At 44.4% G+C, this 21011-nt stretch overlaps 1 protein-coding gene across 11 annotated transcripts in view; it reads right to left on the reverse strand.

Moving 5' to 3' along the window:
- The window catches only part of LOC117369236 (ankyrin repeat and fibronectin type-III domain-containing protein 1-like), a 1092487-nt gene that overhangs the window by 70988 nt on the left and 1000488 nt on the right, over window positions 1-21011 (reverse strand). For all 11 annotated transcript variants that reach the window (XR_004541103.1, XM_033963493.1, XM_033963485.1 and 8 more), the window contains 4 exons: window positions 20767-20857; window positions 17748-17855; window positions 12176-12275; window positions 4404-4536 (listed from right to left, as the gene is read on the reverse strand). Coding sequence is in view for 10 of the 11 variants with exons in the window: in XM_033963493.1 (XP_033819384.1) it covers window positions 4404-4536; window positions 12176-12275; window positions 17748-17855; window positions 20767-20857 (432 nt within the window). In the remaining variant the exon portion in view is untranslated. The remainder of the gene's footprint in view (window positions 1-4403; window positions 4537-12175; window positions 12276-17747; window positions 17856-20766; window positions 20858-21011) is intronic.

The raw sequence follows: 21011 nt of genomic DNA on the forward strand, positions 1-21011 counted from the left end.
ATCAAAAAATACAAGTTTAAAATGTATTACAGTATTCCAGGCAGGAAGGAGAGCTGCCTGCTTATACAGAGCAACAAGGAAACCCAGTAAGAGGAGTACTGAAAAAATATATAGAGAGAACAAGTCTCCCCTGTCCCTCAAGGGGAAGAGACAGCCCAACATGCACACCTAATAAATATTTAGAGTGAATGGGAAGCCCTCAGTCTCACAGCCCGCAGTGGGGAACATGGTCCCTAATGCACCAGCTGTCACACCCAACCTGTGAAACATTCCTGGGCTACCCAAGTGAGTTTTGAAGCGAATAAACTAGTGCAGAAACTAGGGTGCTAAAAGTGAGATAACCAAATAAGAAAAAAAACAATAAACTAGTTAGGTTGTCTCTGCCCCTCATCCGAGGGTACAGCAGCGTCCAAAATCGTCCAGGCCAAAACACAGGGCTCCTTTTACTAAGGCGCGCTAGCGTTTTTAGCGCACGCAGGAAATCAACGCTTGCTACACCGTGCAGGTTCATAGGCAAAACCGCCAAAGTCAAAGGCGCGCGCTGAGAACTGAGCGCAAGACGGAAGCACGCGCCGAAGAAAAAGAGTGTTTTTAGGGGCTCCGGCGGGGGGGTTTTGTTGGGGAATCCCCCCCCACTTTACTTAATACAGATCGAGGCGGCGTTGTGGGGAGTTTTGGGGGGTTGTAACCGCCCTCATTATACTGGAAACTTAACTGTTTCCCTGTTTTTTAGGGAAAAAGTGAAGTTTTCAGTAAAATGGGGGGGGGTTACTACTCCCCAAACCCCCCACAACGCCCCCACAATGCGGCACAATCTGTATAAAGTAAAGTGGGGGGGTTCCCCCCCACACCCCCCCGTCAGAGCCCTTAAAACAGTCATTTTCTTCGGGGGGCGCCTCCGTGTTGCGCTCAGTTGTCTGCGCGCGCCTTTGTCCCGGCGCGCTTTTGACCTGACACCCACCGTGCGCTACGCTTCTAGAACTAACGCCAGCTCCATGCTGGCGTTAAGGTCTAACGCATGCAGCAATGTAGCACGGGCTATTCTGCGCGTTAAAGCCCTAATGCAGCTTAGGAAAAGGAGCCCACAGTCACAAGCTGAACGCAAAGTTAATGTGATACTTAGTAGAGAATGACACGGTGAAAAAATTGGTCCCCGTCACTGCCCCGTCCCCGTCTCACCATCCTCTGCACCGCCCCGTCACCGCCATTCCCTTCACCGCCCCGTCACCGCCACTGCCACCCCATTCACCACCCCGTCACCGCCACTGCAACCCCATTCTCTGCCCCGTCACCGTCACCGCTGCATACATAAAAGCCTCAAACGGGTACGATTTTATATACTTTTCTTTATTTACGTATAAAGGAAACATTCTTTAAAACTTTAAAACTTTAAAAGTTTAAAACTTAGTTAAATAAGAGTAGCCCAGCCAGACTTCAGCACGGAGCTGGTCCTACTAGAAACCTCTAATGTGGCTTAGTAAAAGAGACCCTAAAAGCAAATAATCTCACCTGCATCAGAGCAAATGAAAATTTCAGCATGAGAATATGTATGCTATTGGAAAGAATAGCTCAGCCAGACCTCAGCACGGAGCTGGTTTTTTTTTTTTTACACAAACATTCCTTTCCTTACCTCAGCTTGTAACCGACGAAGTTTTCAGGTTTTCAAGAAGCTGCGAAATCCAAATCCTCTGCTCGGCTCCGAAATCACAATCGCTACTGCTGCACTACAAGCCATTAAATATCATGTGCGGCAGTAGCGATTGGTCCCCTACTTTGATCTGACAAATGAGGAGCCAGTATATTGGGGGGCGGAGTCAATGCGGCAACGTGCAAGTTGGATCGAGAGTTGGAGGAGACAGACAACATGGCGGAGACATCAAACACCCGGTCACGAACACGGTGAAACACAGGTAAATAGCGGTTCCTAGAAGGGGGTACATTGGCCTGCGGGGACAAATCTTTTCACCGTTTTTGCGGGCGGTGAAAACTTTTGTCCCCGTGTCTGCGGCGATTTGGCTTTGGAGTCACCATAACCCGCAGCCAAACCGCAGCCACGCCGCGGCTCTCTGCGGGGATCGCTCCCCGTGTCATTCTCTAATACTTAGCTTCTCCTTGAGAATCCGGAGTAAATAAATGTATAGCCAGCATGGATTAAATCCGTCCAACGGGCTGTCTCTTCCCCTCATCCCTTGAGGGTCAGGGGAGACTTGTTCTCTCTATGCTTATACAGAGCAGCACAGTAATACATTTTCCCCCATTGGATCCTCTGATGAAGCAGACTGTGAAATGGGTCCTGTCAGGATTATGAATGAAGTAAGATAAGTGTTTTCTTGCTCTCAAAACTATTTATACCTGTATTTTTGATGACTGGTGTAATAATGGGAGGGGTTTTTTTTTGTCACGATTAATTAACCCCAGAAGAGTGGTGAACTGCGGGATAAGTGGGACACCACAGTTTATGATCAGGGTTGTCTGAGGTCTTTTTTCCTCCATTATGCTAAAATAATGCAAGAACATTATAATACATGTTTTCTAATATATATAGAAGCGGGTGACATTTTTTCTTCATAAGTGTACAGCTGTCTGTAATGCATCTCATTTAGCTGTACTGGGACCCTAAAATGCAAAGAAAGCTATGCAGCATATGCAAATTCTTTGCACTAGCCTCATGCCATCCAGTACTTTCAGCTACTGTAGTATCAGCTAATAGAAAAGAGATGCTCTTGAATTCACTAGTGGCTCAATTTACTTATAGGATCTCTGCTATATCAGGACCTTTGAATTACATATGGGGGGGGGGGGCGGGGGAGAGGGCAGGGGAATGCTAGACCCATGCAGGAGCTACTTGTGCCATAATATTGTAACATCATTACAGAAGCTCATAAATAATAGCTCATGTATAGTAACATCATTACTGAAGCTCATGTACTGTAACACCATTATAGAAACTCATGTAAACCGCTCTGAATTGACTACCCAGTCTTTAGTAGGGGTATAGAAGCTTTCAATAAACAACAATAAGGCTCAAAGTAAAATTATAAATGATTGGGAGAAATAATGCAAAAACCCTGATTTCTCACTATAATCAATAGACCAAAAATACTAGAAATCTCAACTACAAATACAAAAAATATAAAAAATATATAACCACTAATAAAATGTTTTAATAGTGCTCAGTAAAACACCGCTTAATACCGTCAACAGTATATAGTAAGCATCTGTGTTGAAGAGGATGTGATCATTTTCATGCTGAAGAGGAGGATTGGAATATTATATTATTATTTTGAGTTTGTCTGAATTTATTTGGAGCTTTTCACTTATTTTTTTTGGACACTGGGACTGACTAAGGGGAAAGGAATCTATTTGATACTGGACAACTATAGAATGATTATAGATCTTCTACTAAGGCATCAGAGCAGAACATCACCTAAGATAAGTAATTGTTATTAACCATCAAGTATATGAAACTTTCAAATAAGGAGGTAGGATGGGTACGATGATGTCTGGTACGCTGCTTACTATATACTGTTGCCGGTATTAAGCGGTGTTTTACTGAGCACTATTAACACATTTTATTAGTGGTTATATATTTTCTATATTTGTAGTTGAGATTTGTAGTATTTTGGGGCAAAGTACAATTAGCCATATGGCTCATGAAATTTGATTCATTTATTTCAGGCTTGTCCAAGTTCAGTCCTTGAAGGCCACAAAACAGGCCAAGTTTCAGTACATTCATAATCGAAACATTCAGGGTACTGAAGACTTAGTAGACAAGGACAGGTTGTTCACCCTCTCCAATGTAGGGAGAACAAGAGGGCACTCTCTAAAATTGAAAGGGGATAGATTCTGTACGAACATAAGGAAGTTCTTCTTCACCCAGAGAATGGTAGAAAACTGGAACGCTCTTCTGGAGTCTGTCATAGGGGAAAACACTCTCCAGGGATTCAAGACAAAGTTAGACAAGTTCCTGCTGAACCGGGACGTATGCAGGTAAGGCAAGGCACGATGGACCACTGGTCTGACCCAGCTGTGGCAATTCTTATGTTCTTAGAGATTTGCATATAGTGAATGTAGTGGGCATGCAAATCTCTCATGCATACACCTTAGGGATATCCTGAAAATCTGGCCTTTAGAAACATAGAACCATAGAAGATGATGACAGATAAGGGCCATAGCCCATCAGGTCTGCCCACTCTACTGACCCACCCCCACTTTATGGACATAGAGGGCTGAAGTTGGATGCCTGGTTTATAGAAAATCACTTTCCAGCTGTTCAGGAAAGAGGATAAGGGAACCAAGAGAAGGAGGAGGGATCCCCATAAGAGCCTATAGGTTACTCCTTGCACCAGTGTCTATGCAAACTATGTTTCTCAAGATTTGTGCCTCTAGTTTATGGACCCTACCTTGGTAAACCAGAGGAAGTCCTGCATGAGTAGACAGGAGTATGAATCGTCAATTTCTACCACTGGGATCTGATCTTCATTTGTAACCAGTATATTGTCATCTTTATAGAATATTGATGTCAGATACATGCCTCTAAAAGAGAAGATAAACAAAATTACATTTTAGTGTTCAGTATACTGTACATTTTTAAGTACAACACAGAATTTGATAAATATATAACATACTTGTATAGCTAAGGGCTATACAGTGGCGTAGTGAGAGTGAAAGGCGCTCGGGGCACTAGTGCTCCGCCCCTGCCCTCTTCTCCGCCCCCCACCTCTACATGCTCCTTCCACGCCCCCTTTTGCCGCATGCACACCGCTTCTCTTCCCCCATACCTCTAACGTTCCTGGCACGAGCAGTAACCCCCCTCGCTCTAGAGTCGGCTCTTCCTCTGATGTTATTCCTAGGTACATCAGAGGAAGAGCCGATGCTGGTGCAACAGCAACTTGGGGGTTGCTGCTTATGCCAGGAACGCTACAGAGGTATGAGGGAAGGGAAGCGGCGTGCAAGTGCAGCAGTGGGGAGCGGAGAAAGAGCGGGGGGGTTGGGGTCAGAGAGGAGAATTGGTGCCTGCGCCCTCACTAAGATAGTCCCCCCCAAATCTCCCCCCCCCCCTTATTTCACCACTGGGACTATATACAAGGTGGCTAAGAGGAGAAATTATCATGGTGCAGAAAAAGGTGAGCTTTACTGCACCTTGAGTTACCACAGAAGTTAGCAACCTGTGATAGAACAGTCTAACAGGTTGCTGACTAGCATGGTAAATGGATAACACTGCTTGAAAGCCACCTCACAAGCAACATTATTTCAATGACTCAGGAACATACTTCTGGCCCTGAGCTGAAAGGCTAATGCTGTCCTCCCTTCCTTGGAAAATCTGGTAACCCTAAGTAATGAGCTGCTTTACATGCATTTGCATGTTTTCTTTCTCATTGCTATCTAACCTCCAGTGACCCACATATTACTCCAGTAGGGAAAGACAACCCTGTAAATCATATTAAGGAGCAAATAATACCACTTAAGGCTCTAGCATAAACTTCCCACTTATAAGGACATTTAGGCTTCTATGTTATAATACTAAGCAACAGAGCTAAGCCTTTTTGTAGAATATTTATATGTGTATATATACATATTTATATCAGGGCATGATCAATCCCAGGTGCCAGGTTGCCTAGAAATCAAACCCTGGTGGCCAGGGATTTCTCTCCTTTTCTAGTTACCCTAAATTGCTTCTCTCAGCTTGGTATGATACATTGATCAGGCTCTGAATAGGCTTGAGCCCCACAATGCAGGACGTTCAGAAAGTGTCATGGTTTCAAGTTGTGCAAGACTTTCTGAACTTCCTGCTGCAGGGCTCAAGCCTATGAACAGCCCAATCACTGAGCTGTGCTGAGCCAAGAGAAGCCGTTTCTGAGGCAAGAGAGGTTGGCTGCTAGAAGAGACAGAAAGAAACAGGTGTAGGTGGTTGTAGTGGTGGTGGAGGGTGGTGGAGGTTATGAGAGAGAGAAATAGACAGATACGTAGATTGGCTGAAGGCTGGTGAAAGGGACATGAGAGAGACTGGGTGATGGTTGAGTAAGAGGGCATGAGTAACGTGACCATTTATTTTTTTCATCAAAAGGGGACATCTATTAATTGTCAGTCCCACCCCCAATCCTGCCCTAGCCCCGCCCCCAATTTCTTCCATTCATTTTCATGTACACATAATATCTTATTAATTCATAATGGTAACCATAAAATTTTAAAAAACTACAAAGTTCACTATATGCAGAGAAAATGTTAATTATCATTTATATTTGGGGGGTTTCAAAGATGTCAAGGCAGATGACTTTAAAATATGCAATGTCACCTCAGTAACATAGAAAAATAGACAAATATAGTGCAAAATATAGACAGCAGATATAAATTCTCAAAACTGACACATTTTGATCACTAAATTGAAAATAAAATCATTTTTCTTACCTTTGCTGTCTGGTGATTTCATGAGTCTTTGGTTGCGTTTCCTTCTGACTGTGTATCCTTTCTTTCATTTCTTTTTTTCTGCGCTCAGGCCCAACAGTTGTCCCTTTCTATTCCCTCCCCCTCTCCTTCCTATGTCCTTAGTGCCCCCAGTGTCTCCTTCCCATGTCCTTAGTGCCCCCAGTGCCTCCTTCCCATGTTCTTAGTGCCCTCAGTGCCTCCTTCCTATGTCCTTAGTGCCCCTAGTGCCTCCTTCCATGTCCTTAGTGTCCCCATATGCATCCTTCCCATGTCCTTAGTGCCCCCAGTGCCTACTTCCTATGTCCTTAATGCCTCCAGTGCCTCCTTCCCATGTCCTTAGTGCCCCCATTGCCTCCTTCCATGTCCTTAGTGCCCCCAGTGCCTCCTTCCCATGTCCCTCTCACTGCCTTCCAGACTTTGTCCCACCCCCACCCCCAAAGCCAGCTTGCCTGCCTGCATGTCTATCTCCCTCCCTCCCTCCCTGGCCAAAGCCAGCTTGCTTGCCTGCATACCTCCTTCCCTCTCTAAACATAGAAACATAGAAGATGACGGCAGAAAAGGGCTACAGCCCATCAAGTCTACGGCGCAAAAAAAAAAAAAAAAACCCTCCCTCCTTCCTTTCCCCTAGTCCGCTGCTATCTACCTCCCTGCTGCTACTGCCACTAATCGCTGACACAGTCTTCTTTCCGACATTAATTCTGACGTCGGAGAGGACGTTCTGGGTCAGCCAGGCAGCGATTGGCTGGCCCAGAACATTCTCTCCGATGTCAGAATTGACATCGGAAAGAAGATTTTGTGTCGGCGATTAGCAGCAGCAGCAGCAGGGAGGTAGATAACAGTGGACCAGGGGAAAGGAAGGTGGGAGGCTTTTTTTTTTGTGCGGCAGGTAGGGACAGGAAGTGATCGCCTGTCCCGTTGTCCCCGAGCATAGCTTCGGGACGCTGTCCCTAAAAATGGGACATTTCGGCGTCCTGAAGCTGTGTGTGGGGAAAACAGGACAGGGGGGTCTGAAAACGGGACGCATGAGAGAGGCTGGGTGATGACTGTGGGGGAGGTGGGATGAGACAGATAGACTTAGTGAAGGGCTGGGAGAAGTGGTATGAAAGCAAACCTGATAGGGACCCAGCCTAGAGTGATAGGTAAAACAAAGAGGCAATTTATCTTCTCCATAAATTTCAGTATAGTCCTCTCTTAGTCTATACTCTGACAAATCGTATCTAAACTCAAATAACTTATACTTAAACTAAACTACTTATTCTTAAACTCTGCTCTTAATTTGCTGTATACTCCCTGTATTTAAATTATGTATGTAAATCTCATATGTCCAAACACTTAAACCTATTGTACTTCTTATATGTCTAATTACTCTCCATTGTGTATGTTCACTTGTAGACCGTTCTGAGCTACTGGGAGGACGGGATAAAAATCTAAATAAATAAATAAATAAATAAATTGCCTTTTTGCTTCACCTATTTAGAGGGTGTTGTCACACAGCTAACAGCATGCTTTGAGGGAAGGAGACTATTGATTTTTGACATGATTATCAGAGACACCTTAAGGAAATGATTTACTAAAATTTATTTGCCCACAGACCCAAAATGGGTGGGGATAAATCTTTAGTAAGTCAATTTCTAAAACAGCTACTGCCAATCTGTGAGGGGATTATAACCCCTCCCCCTGAAAATTTAACTGACGACAATCTTGGAAGGATTGGGGAAGGAGAAGCGAGAAAGGTCTTAGATGCTGGTTCCTAGGTTTTAGGGCTTTCTTCTAGATTTAATGAACATCTGTTAAGGCCTGATATTTTATCTATTTATCTATTGAGAGAGAGAGAGCCACACACATTAGAAAAAAAAGCATTCTCTCCCCCCACATCTCTAGAATACCTCCAGGCTCCAGGTCCCAAAGATGAGTTGGAGGAAAGTGTGGAGTGGTTAGAGCTACAGCCTCAACACCCTGAGGTTGTGGGTTCAAACCCTGCACTGCGCCTTGTGACCCTGGGCAAGTCATTTAATCCTCCACTGCCCCAGGTACATTAGACAGACTGTGAGCCTGCTGGGACAGATAGGGAAAATGCTTGAGTACCTGATTGTAAACTGCTTAATATACCATATCCAAGCAGGTTAGAGATTATGTATGACTTGGACCAGCTGTAAATACTGATGCCCAGAACACACCTCCACTTTATATATTTTATACCCTGCATTCTACCATCTGTGAGTGATTTTCTAACATCACTGCTTAGCTGTATATACTATTTTGGCTATACCCAGAAAGGGCCTCTTTTATCAAGCCCGATAGCACAGGCCACTGCAGTAAATGGCCCAAAGTCCTTAGGGATTTAAAGGGTTTCAGGACTTTTGCCATGTGGCACTTGCTAGCACAGCTTCATAAAACAGGATATAAGTCATCCATTTATGGGGATAATGATTGTTGCAGTTATCCAGGTGTCACCACGTCTGGGTAGTTAGAACCAACATTTCAGCCATCATGTTGTGGTTTTCTTCAAGGTATGCTGTGAGGTCTGCAATTTGTCTTTATATATAATGGGTCCTCTAATCTGATTGGCTGAGGTCTGAGATGATTGAGGCAGGAAAGTCTGTTGGTCATGAATTTGAATTCTGGCAGGAAAGTTTGTTGGTCACAAATTTGAATTGTGGAGGGAAAGCCCACTGGTCACAAATTTGAATTGTGGAAGAAAAGTCCGTTGGTCACAGATTTGAATTTTGGCAGGAAAGTTCATTGGTATACAAATTTGAATTGTGGCGGGAAATTCCATTGGAGATTCTGGCGAGAAAAAACTAGAAACTTTGAGATGGAGGGAGAAGGCATTTGTCCTCTGCCCTTCCATCTCAAAGTTCCCAGCCTCTTTTCTGATATAATTTTAAAATGTGACCAACAGACTTTCCTGCCAGAATTTAAATTGTGTCCAATGGATTTTCCAACCATAATTAAAATTTGTGTACCAACAAACTTTCCTGCCAAAATTCAAATCTGTGACCAATGGACTTTCCCTCCATAATTCAAATTTGTGACCAATGAACTTTCCCACCAAAATTCAAATTCATGACCAACGGACTTTTCTGCCTCAACCACCTCAAACCCATATCCAATCAGGTTAGAGGACACACTATACAGTGGTGCCTCACACAACGAACTTAATTGGTTCCAGGAGCAAGTTTGTTATGCGAAAAGTTCGTTATGTGAAACGCGTTTTCCCATAGGAATACATGTAAAAAAAAATAATTCGTTCTGCAGCATAAAATATGCTAAGATGACATAAAAAAAGATAAATTTTTGGTTATTATTTTTATTTAGATACATCTAAAAACATAATTGTTTTTTAAAACAACACACATTTTGTAAATTTAAAGACAGACTAAGTAGAGTCTAATTTTACAGTGAGAGAGGGCAGAGTCTCAGCGGCAAAAACTGGGACTTAACTGTTCATTTTTTTTTTTTTCTACCGTGTTTCCCCGATGATAAGGCAGGGCCATCAAATAAGACAGCCCCCCCTTTTTAGAAAAAAATGTAAAATAAGGCACCCCCCCCCCGCAAATAAGCCACCCACCGATACCTGCGCTTACCCGAATCGGGTGGTACGGTGGGTGACTCCGTGTGGTCCTTGGCACCCCCGACACGATCGGGGCAAGAGGGAGCTCAAGCCCTCTTGCCCCCCCCGACTCCCCGACACGATCGGGGCAAGAGGGAGCCCAAGCCCTCTTGCCCCCCGACTCCCCGACACGATCGGGGCAAGAGGGAGCCCAAGCCCTCTTGCCCCCCCGACTCCCCGACACGATCGGGGCAAGAGGGAGCCCAAGCCCTCTTGCCCCCCCCCCGACTCCCCGACACGATCAGGGCAAGAGGGAGCCCAAGCCCTCTTGCCCCCCGACTCCCCGACACGATCGGGGCAAGAGGGAGCCCAAGCCCTCTTGCCCCCCCGACTCCCCGACACGATCGGGGCAAGAGGGAGCCCAAGCCCTCTTGCCCCGCCGATTCCCCAACTCCCCGACAATATCGGGCCAGGAGGGAGCCCAAGTCCTCCTGGCCACGGCGACCCCCTAACCCCACCCTGCACTACATTACGGGCAGGAGGGATCCCAGGCCCTCCTGCCCTCGACGCAAACCCCCCCTCCCCCCAATGACCGCCCCCCCAAGAACCTCCGACCGCCCCCCCAGCCGACCCGCGACCCCCCTGGCCGACCCCCACGACACCCCCAACCCCCTTCCCCGTACCTTTCTGTAGTTGGCCGGACAGACGGGAGCCAAACCCGCCTGTCCGGCAGGCAGCCAACGACGGAATGAGGCCGGATTGGCCCATCCGTCCCAAAGCTCCGCCTACTGGTGGGGCCTAAGGCGCCTGGGCCAATCAGAATAGGCCCGGGAGCCTTAGGTCCCTCCTGGGGGCAGGGCCTGAGGCACATGGTCGGGTTGGGCCCATGTGCCTCAGGCCCCGCCCCCAGGAGGGACCTAAGGCTCCCGGGCCTATTCTGATTGGCCCAGGCGCCTTAGGCCCCACCAGTAGGCGGAGCTTTGGGACGGATGGGCCAATCCGGCCTCATTCCGTCGTTGGCTGCCTGCCGGACAGGCGGGTTTGGCTCCCGTCTGTCCGGCCAACTACAGAAAGGTACGGGGAAGGGGGTTGGGGGTGTCGTGGGGGTCGGCCAGGGGGGTCGCGGGTCGGCTGGGGGGCGGTCGGAGGGTCTTGGGGGGGGGGCGGTCGTTGGGGGGGGGGGGGGTTTGCGTCGAGGGCAGGAGGGCCTGGGATCCCTCCTGCCCGTAATGTAGTGCAGGGTGGGGTTAGGGGGTCGCCGTGGCCAGGAGGACTTGGGCTCCCTCCTGGCCCGATCGTGTCGGGGAGTCGGGGGGGCAAGAGGGCTTGGGCTCCCTCTTGCCCCGATCGTGTCGGGGAGTCGGGGGGGCAAGAGGGCTTGAGCTCCCTCTTGCCCCGATCGTGTCGGGGAGTCGGGGGGGCAGGAGGGCTTGGGCGCCCTCTTGCCCCGATCGTGTCGGGGAGTCGGGGGGGCAAGAGGGCTTGGGCTCCCTCTTGCCCCGATCGTGTCGGGGAGTCGGGGGGGCAAGAGGGCTTGGGCTCCCTCTTGCCCCGATCGTGTCGGGGAGTCGGGGGGCAAGAGGGCTTGGGCTCCCTCTTGCCCCGATCGTGTCGGGAGTCGGGGGGGCAAGAGGGCTTGAGCTCCCTCTTGCCCCGATCGTGTCGGGGAGTCGGGGGGGGGGCAAGAGGGAGCCAGGCGGAGAGAGGGCAGTTAAGCGCAGTGCCTGCGCGGAAGGATGCAGCTCGGGCGACTTCGTTGTGTGAAACGAAGTTCGTTGTACGAATCAAGACATAAAGTTCGTTGTGCGCAGCGTTCGCTGTGCGAGGCGTCCGTTATGCGAGGCACCACTGTATATAAAGACAAATTGCAGACCTCATAGTATACCTTGAAGAAAGCCACAGCATGATGGCTGAAACATCAGTTCAACCTACCCAGACGTGGCGAGACCTGGATAACAGCAACAATCATGATGCCAGTTGTGGAAGCCTAAGAGAACATTTATGGGGATACTTTAATAAAGGTTTTTCTATGCATAAAGAAAAAAATATGTCCAGTTTAGTAAAAATATATTGCAACCATAAAGCTGAGGAAATTACACATAGAAGAAACAGAGTAAGCTTATTTAGTAACAAGTTGTTTGTGCTCACAGAAAAACTTGTTTTATTGGATGGACACAAAAAAAAACCTGTTCATACCTTTTTAAACCTTTCAGAAACTTGCTACTGGGGTGGAAAAGGTGCTTTAGGCTCTTAGAGACTGAATGCTTTCTGCTCTGAGGTTGGTTTTTGAAGAGTTCTGCAAAAGAGAGAGAAGGAAAAATATGGATGAGAACAAACCATCAGAATCCACAGGCTCGCCCTCTTTTGGGCAAACCAGAAGAGTATCTCTGTATCCTAAACCAGTGTCTCTGAAACTTTTTTTTTTTACTGCTGGCACACTAAACGGAGCAAATGATTTCAGTGGCACATTATAACGGAAATTATAAAATTGCAAAACCAACAAAAAATTAAATTTGAGGATTAATTATTTACAGTTCTTTAAGCTATGTATGAGTAATTGTAACAATGGTGAAACTAAAGTAGATAGAATAGAATTGTTAATTAATGTGATGGTTGTGCTTGTATTGGGGTGAAAATAAACCCAAAACATGGCTCAATAGTCGACAAGCAAACACGCATTTCATCATCCACCATCTGCAGTCGTTCTCTTTTTTAAACATTTAATTTGTCAGAGCTGAAAATCTAAATTCACAAAGTTAAGAAGATCCAAATGGTAACAGAGCTTAATTGCTTTGTTGCTCAAGTTAGAAAAACTACTGCATAAAAAATAAAAATAGAAATAAAATTACTTGCTGTTAGTTTCCATGGACCAATCACGTGAAAGAATGCTGCTTGTCTGGGTGGTTGTATCCTTACGCACACAGACATTCATAACATTGACAGACATACATGTCATCTATTCTAGTGTATACTTACAAAGAGAATTGTTAAAAATAAAGAAAAATTCTGGAATCTCTTGTGGCACACCCAGAATCTCTTTGGAGCACACCACAATGCTATAGCACAGTGTTTTTCAACCTTTTTACACCTATGGACCGGCAAAAATAAAAGAATTATTCTGTGGACCGGCATCGGTCCGTGGACCAGCGGTTGAAGAACACGGGGCTAAGTCGTGGGCCAGACCACACCCATATCTACCCAATCTCCACCCCAGACCCTGCCCCCATAATAGTACTAATTGCACCTTGCACATCCTGTGCCTCATCTGGAAGCCTTCCCTCTGAAGTTGCAACATCAGAGAGAAGGCTTCCGGTTCAGGCACAGGAAGCCTGTAGGAGCCACTGCCCATGGCTTTGTGCACTGAATCAGTGAGGAAGAGGGAGCTGGCTCGAAGATAACACCGCATCGATCGCACCGTGGACCGGCGGTTGAAGAACACTGTTTTGGGCCTGATGCACGTGCTGGGCCTGTGGACCGGCAGGAAATTTCTGTGGACCGGCACTAGTCCATGGTCCGGTGGTTGAAGAACACTGCTACAGCGCACAGTTTGAGAGACACTGAAACTATACAGAACCACAGGAGTGATGATTTCTTCAGGACTGTTAGTACCACCTACAGCATTACTACTAGTAAACATTTCTCTATGTTTATTGGTAGGAATGTGCAGGCACAAGAAAATCCATTTTGTGTAGTTTCCCAGGTTGTTTATATGATTTTTCATTTTATTCAGAGGATATATCATTTCAGAGACAGAGACATCAATAGTGTGTCTTACTTTTCAATAGCATGCCCTATTGCTCAGTAAGGTGCCCTACTTATATTTTTAAAATTAAACTTAGATACGCAGTGCACTTCAGACAATCAGCGGTTTCACAAGAAATTCCGTTTTCTGGATGCTAACACACATATTAAAACCTTTGTGGTAACATGGAATCGGACCACAGAGGAAGGTTATTTATGACCGAAACACGGACCGTGTCTGGTCCATACCACATTCATTCTGTGTATCCAAAGGGTTTAACACTTGCTGGCATCCCTTTTACTTGTGAAGATTCTTGTTAAACTTTTACATCAAGGTCATTCTCTCCACAGATTTTTTTTCTGTGGTTTCTCCTTTTTATTGTGGACCCATTGGGTGGATTTTCTTGTTCTGTGGGCCCTATTGATTAGAACAGTATCCTTTTGCTTAGTAGCATGTCCTATTGCTCAGTAGTGCACCTTATTGCTTAATAGCATGCTCTGATGTCACTTCCTGGGCCTGCATCTAGGAAGTGATGTCAGAGAGTGCACTGAAGCCGAGTGGGCAGCAAGTTTGTGGCTGCTTGCGCTGAAGTGAAATAGGGATGGGAAGAGGCGTGTGCACATGGCAGGGGGTGCAGGGAAGAGGGCGGCAGAGGGGCACCACCGCCCCGGGCAGCTCTCACCCTCGCTACGCCACTGGTGTCATGTGATTAATTGTAAAGAAATGCACCTTGTGACACACTGACTGATGATGGAATAACTGCGAAGGAGGACCCACCAGAAAATACTTTAAAGGTTCTGTGGGAAAGATAAAAGGAGAACCATGCTAGAAGACAGTGCTGGATTCTAAATGATTGTAGTGTGGCAAGGAATTGTGAGGAAATGTTGAGGAAAGTGAGATCCTGCTTCCGCCAACAACATTTTGCTGTCCTTGTACAATCAATCATTCTTTCCACACTAGACTATTGTAATTCCATCTATCTAAGTCTAACCAGGAAAAATCTTCAAAGACTTCAGCGGATCCAGAACACTGCGGCTAGGTTGATCATCACAAAAAGCAAATTCGATCATGTTTCCCCGCTGCTGTCAAAACTTCACTGGCTTCCGGTGATTTCTAGGATTCACTTTAAATGTACCTGCCTAATTTTCAAGATCCTACATGGCATTCTTCCTCCCCTAATCCCACTATCCTGGAATTCTTCGAGACCTGACACTACCAGATCCGCCCACATACTCAAACTATCTTTCCCCTGTTAAAAGGCGTCATGTATGCAGGTGAATTAAGGCAATCCCTTTTCTTCAAATTCACTGAGCTTTGGAATAACCTCCTTGCCCCGCTGCGGAACCTAGGTTCATTCCAATTATTCTGAAGGCATCTGAAAACCTGGCTTTTCTCCAAAACATAAAGCTATCTATTTAAAATGTAAAGCTAGCTATCCCCTTCATAACCTCTAAATTCTTATTATGTCCTTCCCTCATTTATTGAATTACCTGTAAACCATGTCAAGCTCTGTCTTTATGGAGATGATGCGGTATACAAACTTAAGGTTTAGTTTAGTTTAGTTTAATGTATATGATAACCCTGGTCCTCAAACACATTCCTCACTGTACTACCTTAACAAAGCCAAAATAGAGACAGAGCAGGCTTCCTATACCACTGATGACAGGCTTTGAACCAGGTTCTCTGAGCAATAATGTCTTGGCATCCAAGGAGGACAGATTTCTCTTATGTTTGGACTAAAGTTTTTTGTGCAGCATCAGGGCGCCTATATGGAGATGCTCACATATAGAATTATTCCCATCGTATGCTGAACGCTCATGGATAGGGCACTTATCCATACAGTGGCTGCTGCTGTATGGGTAAGGGGGGAATTCATCAAAGGGTGCTACCGCATTAGCACACGCTAATGATTTATGCATGCTAAAGATGGCCATTATATTCCTATAGGCGTCTTTAGCATTTAGCATGCAGTAACACGGTAGCACCATTTGATGAATTCCCCCCTATGGGGCTGGATTCACTAACCTGCCCTATCGGGTCCTGATTCCGGCAGGTCTGACTGATTCAGTAAACTTAAACATGCAGATGAGGGCGATCGGAAGAATGCCCCCATCTGCCTGCACAGCTCACGCATGCGCGATCTGCGCGCATGCGCAGAACATAGGAGCAGCGATCTTTTTTTTTCAACTTTTTAATTTTTGACTTCGGGGAAATGCCGCCACCTCCACTGACCCCCAACCCGACGGCTCCTAAAAGCTGGTCCCGCTTTTGCCAGTTGCCGCCCTCATAAAAAGATAAATGGAGCCTGTGGTTTTAACCCGCTTTAAACCTGCGGGTTAAAACCACGGGCTCGCTGGGCAGGGAAGGGCAGGAGAGCTTCGGGGAAGGGCAGGAGAATGGCGATGCGGCAGGGGAAGATCGAGGCAGAGCAGGGCGGCATGAGGGCGAGCAGCAGAGATAGCAGGGCAGAGCAGGGCAGCATTCGGGGCGAGCAGGCAGGAGAAATTGTAGGGCAGAGAGCAGGGCTTCCAGTCGGAAAGGCGTTTTCGACTGGTCCCCAGCAGTCGCTTCTTCAGGTGATCGGCCAGCCCAGTCGGATCGGAAATTTGGTGTAGTGAATCGGGTTGCTGTCCAATTTGCACGCGTTTCACCTTATTTGCATGCAAGGATTCCAAGCGGATCGCAGGAGAGGTAAGTGAATCAGGCCGGAGGGAAATTTGATAGTGAAGTGGTCGCAAACCAATTGGTACACGATCAGTTTGCTTAGTGAATATAGCCCTAAGTGTCTTTGAATATCAGGTAAGTAGAGAACTCCAAATTGATTTAACACCTCTTTTAATATAGGATATTCCAATTAGCATTTCTTAAAAATTTCAACTGTGTCTTAAAACATTTTTTTTTTAAACAAATGTGTGAAATGACTCAAAAGGAAAAATCTTAAAATCGGAAAAACAAAAAAATTTCAAAAAAATTTTTGCCCTCTTTACATCCCTATTATGAATGAAGGCTCATGGTGTCAGATTTCAACCTGACAATGCTGGAAGAAAAAGGAAAAAGATTGAATTAGTGGATTCACAGAGCATGTTTCAACCAATAAGAGTGCTGAGCTACTTACCCCAGGCTAAACTGACCCCAGATATTCAGTGGCTTCCAGAATTGAATATCCAGGTCTCAGCAGTCACCAGGAAGTTAACCCGGTGCTGCCAATATTCAGAACAGCGCCTGGTTAACTTTCCCGCATAACCTTTTTGCTGTCCTAACTTTATTTAGTTACTTAGCTGGTTAGCAGGCTGAAAATTGCTACGAACCAGTTAAAAGTTCACCCTTTGCCCATGTCCTACCCCCTTGATCTGCTACTAACCTAGCCAGATAGGGGATTGTTGGTTAGCAGAAATATTCAGCAGCATTAACAAATTAAGTGCTAGCTCCTAGTCATTTAAATGGCTTTATTGTTTATTGTTTATTGTTTAATTAGTTTCTTGATTAAACGCTTTATCGATTCTGCAAAGCGTTGTACAAAGCACTAGATAAAATAACATTGCAACCAACAGAATTACCATTAAAACAAACTTTTAAAAAAATAATAATACAAAACTGTTAGACGAACTACAACACGTACTAGGTTAAATAAGGACGCACTAACAAAAGATACATGAAGGAAAAAGGGAGGAAATACAATAATTATAGTAAATGAGAGAGACATTAAGGGAAAGAACAAAAGGGCAGGACTTAATGGAGAAAAAAGAAGGAGAGAAAAGAGAAAAGAAAAGAAGAAAAGAAAAAAAAAAAAAATATATAAAGAAATAACAACTCTGTGTCATTCTTTAAGGAGAGAGAGATGAATCAGACTATGAATGGACACAGCCACTACCCCTCAAGCCTTGCATTAAAGAATGCTGATGTAGAAGGACTTTGGTTCATATAGACACTGATGAATGATATGGGATGATTTCCCACGGCAGGGACGGAGAAGGTGACAAATTCTGTCACTGTGTCATTCTCGGTATTGGGCCCATCTTGACTTACCATGACACACACAATGCTGATGAACTGTCTTCACTTGGTTTAGTAGATGGTCTAATGCTTCAGCTTGCCCTCGTCGCCTGGGTGCTCTTCCATCATACTCTCTCCAGTCTGGTGAGAACAGTGAAAAGAAAAGAAAAACAAACAAACCAACAAACCCCTAATGATTAAGCAAAATCAAGTAAGAGGATGGCACAGTCATAAGAATGAGAGAGTAGTGGTAAGTGATCTTAGCATAAGAATGCCACCCAGGGCCAGACCAATGGTACATCGAGCTCAGCATTCTGTCTCTAACAGTGGCTAGTATAGATGTACCTGCAGAATCTAACTTGAAAGTCCATTTCATATTGCTTACTCCCAGGAACAGGTGTTGGAGACACTCAGGTCTATCTGGATAAATAATTATTTATGTGCCTACCCTCCTAGAAACATGTCTAAATTGCTTTTCAATTCAGTTGTAGCGCATCGAATTCAATATAAACTAAATCTACTTACTTTCAAATCCCTGTTATATAAAACCCCAGCTTTCATCTACAAGTTATTGATCCCTTATACCCCAATCAGATCACTGAGATCTATTGACCAACATCTATTAGTTACGCCCTCACTTAAAGTTATTAATACACGGCGGCACTTTATCTTCTCTGTTACAGCTCCTCAAACTTGGAACTCCCTCCCTATTTATCTCAGAGAAGAAAAGAACTTGGATAAATTTAAAAGTAAACTTAAGAGCTTTCTTTTCAAAGACGCTTTTGATATTTAGGAGTCCCAGCCTATTTTTGCTTATTTTAATAAGGCTATTTCTTTTATTTCCCTCCTATTGTTTTTTTTTTACCATAATCGTCCTTCTTTCTATCATTATTATTGTATTTCATTACCCTGCCTTTCCCTTTGTTTTCCTTTTTTTGTTTATTCTGTTAGTCGTTAATTTAATATGTTTTGTTTAGTGTCCATCTGTCTTTTATCACCCCTGTATTATCTGTAAATTGAATGATTTGTTCATCGCTTAGATATTTGAGTAAGCGATTAATCAAATACTTAATAAACTTGAAACTTAAACTTGAAACTAGTCTTGATCACCTCCCATCTCAACAAATTTCATGGTTTAATTGTATGTTGACTGAAAGCACACTTTTCTGAATTGGTTTCAAACCTGCAATCAGTCACTTACATGATAAGGTAAACCAGTAGCACTCAAACTTGTCCTGGAGGACCACCAGCCAGTCAGGTTTTCAGGATATCCCTGAAAGTGTGGTGCAGTGGTTAAAGCTACAGCCTTAGCACTCTGAGGTTGTGGGTTCAAACCCATGCTGCTCCTTGTGACCCTGGGCAAGTCACTTAATCCCCCAATTGCCCCAGGTACATTAGATAGATTGTGAGACCACCAGGACAGAAATGGAAAAATGCTTGACTACCTGAATAAATTCATATAAACTGTTCTGAGCTCCCTTGGGAGAACGGCATAGAAAATTGAATGAATAAATAACATATATGCATGAGGAAGATTCGCATATAATGGAGGTGAAAAACATGCAAATTTGTCTAATGCGTATGCATTAGGAATATCCTAAAAACCCAGCTGATTGGAGATCCAGCAGGACAGGTTTAAGAACCACACCCTAAAATTACATTGTTGAATACCATACATAATTTTATGAACCTCTACCATTATCCCTTTCAGCTGTTCCTGGACTAACGCAAGAATATTGAGTGCCCTGAGCAAAATTCAGCTTTACGCCCTCCTCCACTAATTAATTTTCAGGTGCTTAGTCCATTGTCTACCCACCCTAGATATTGAAAAATAAGCTCTACAGTTATGACCACTTACCACAACCCTTACTGGCCATCATAGTTTTAGATATTAAACTTTATTTTATAGACACATACGCAAGGAGTAATTTTAACACGTAGCTTAATACACAAAGGAATTTTCTTATAGGGGCCAATGCTTAAAGCAAGAACTCCACCCCCTGATCTATCCTCCCTGGCAGAAAGACCCCCTAGCACTTAATCTCCCTAGAAGAAGCTCCCTGCATTTAAATACCCCCCCCCTTCCAACTCCCTAGGACTTTCCAAAAAATTAAAAAAAACCTGGAGGACATATCTGAAAAAGTACAAAAGGAGGTCATGTCTTGTTATAAAGGAGTTATAGTAACCCTACCCACAGATCTTGCACCTAAGTTGACTGCTGAAAACTGCCCCCATGCTAACTGGTTTTGATAGATTTACGACAGCTGCAAATCATCCACAGTTTAAACCAACTTAATTCCTTTATTACATTGGTGTCTTCTATCCTGCCAATACCTTTCAGTTCTAGGCGGTTTACAGCAAGAAATTAGCCTGGGCATTCCCAGGGAGATTACAATATATGAATATACAAATTACCATCTATTTCTATATGTTCAAGTGGACATAGCAATCACACTACTTTAAATGTGAGATAGTATAGCATAATTTCCAAAGAAATGCTTCTAGAAGACTAGGTGGGGGGTGGGGGAGGGGAGGAGAACAGCAAAGTGTTTCATAAATGATGATTTAATTGCAAAGATTATACTCAAAACAGATCCACACGTCAAATTCATTTGTTTACTTTTCCAACAGTAAAAACTTGTAGGTATAAAAGATTTTTTGATAGAACCTTTGCTTTTCAAGCTGGCAGAATGAATGACTGGTTGGGTAACATCTTTATGCATGCGCCTTCTTATCTTACTTTTAGAAAATTAGTAAAAATCCAGCTGTTTGATCGATTTATAATTTGAAGGTTTATTGTTTTAACTTTTTAACTCATTTTTATTCTTATTTTAATACTGTATTTCGGATAATATGAATCTTTCTACTGCTTGTCCGGTATTTCTTGTTGTAAACCGCCTCAAACTATTATGGCTTAGGCGATATATAAGAATAAAATTATTATTATTATACTGCTGTTTGCAGCATGTACTTCTGAAATGGTGTATGCTCTAGAAAAGCTGAAGCGGGTTTTAAAAGTAACAACTACTATCTCCAAAATGTGCTTACTTACTTGATGGAATAGCAAATGTCGGCACAGACACTTGTGGGGGTCCCCAGCCCTTCATATTATATGCTGACACTCGAACATAGTATGCTGTACCCTGGAGCAAGGGGGGGGGGGGGGGTTGTAGAAATAAGGGCACAACAGTCAACCCATATGTTTTTTTCATATGATTAACTTTAAGCTTAAATAAAGATAGGGTACAGAACTACTGGAGATGATCTAGCATACAACAGTTCTACAAAAAAATACAT

The sequence above is a fragment of the Geotrypetes seraphini genome, chromosome 11 (assembly GCF_902459505.1).
Source record: "Geotrypetes seraphini chromosome 11, aGeoSer1.1, whole genome shotgun sequence".
Lineage (NCBI taxonomy): Eukaryota > Metazoa > Chordata > Amphibia > Gymnophiona > Dermophiidae > Geotrypetes > Geotrypetes seraphini.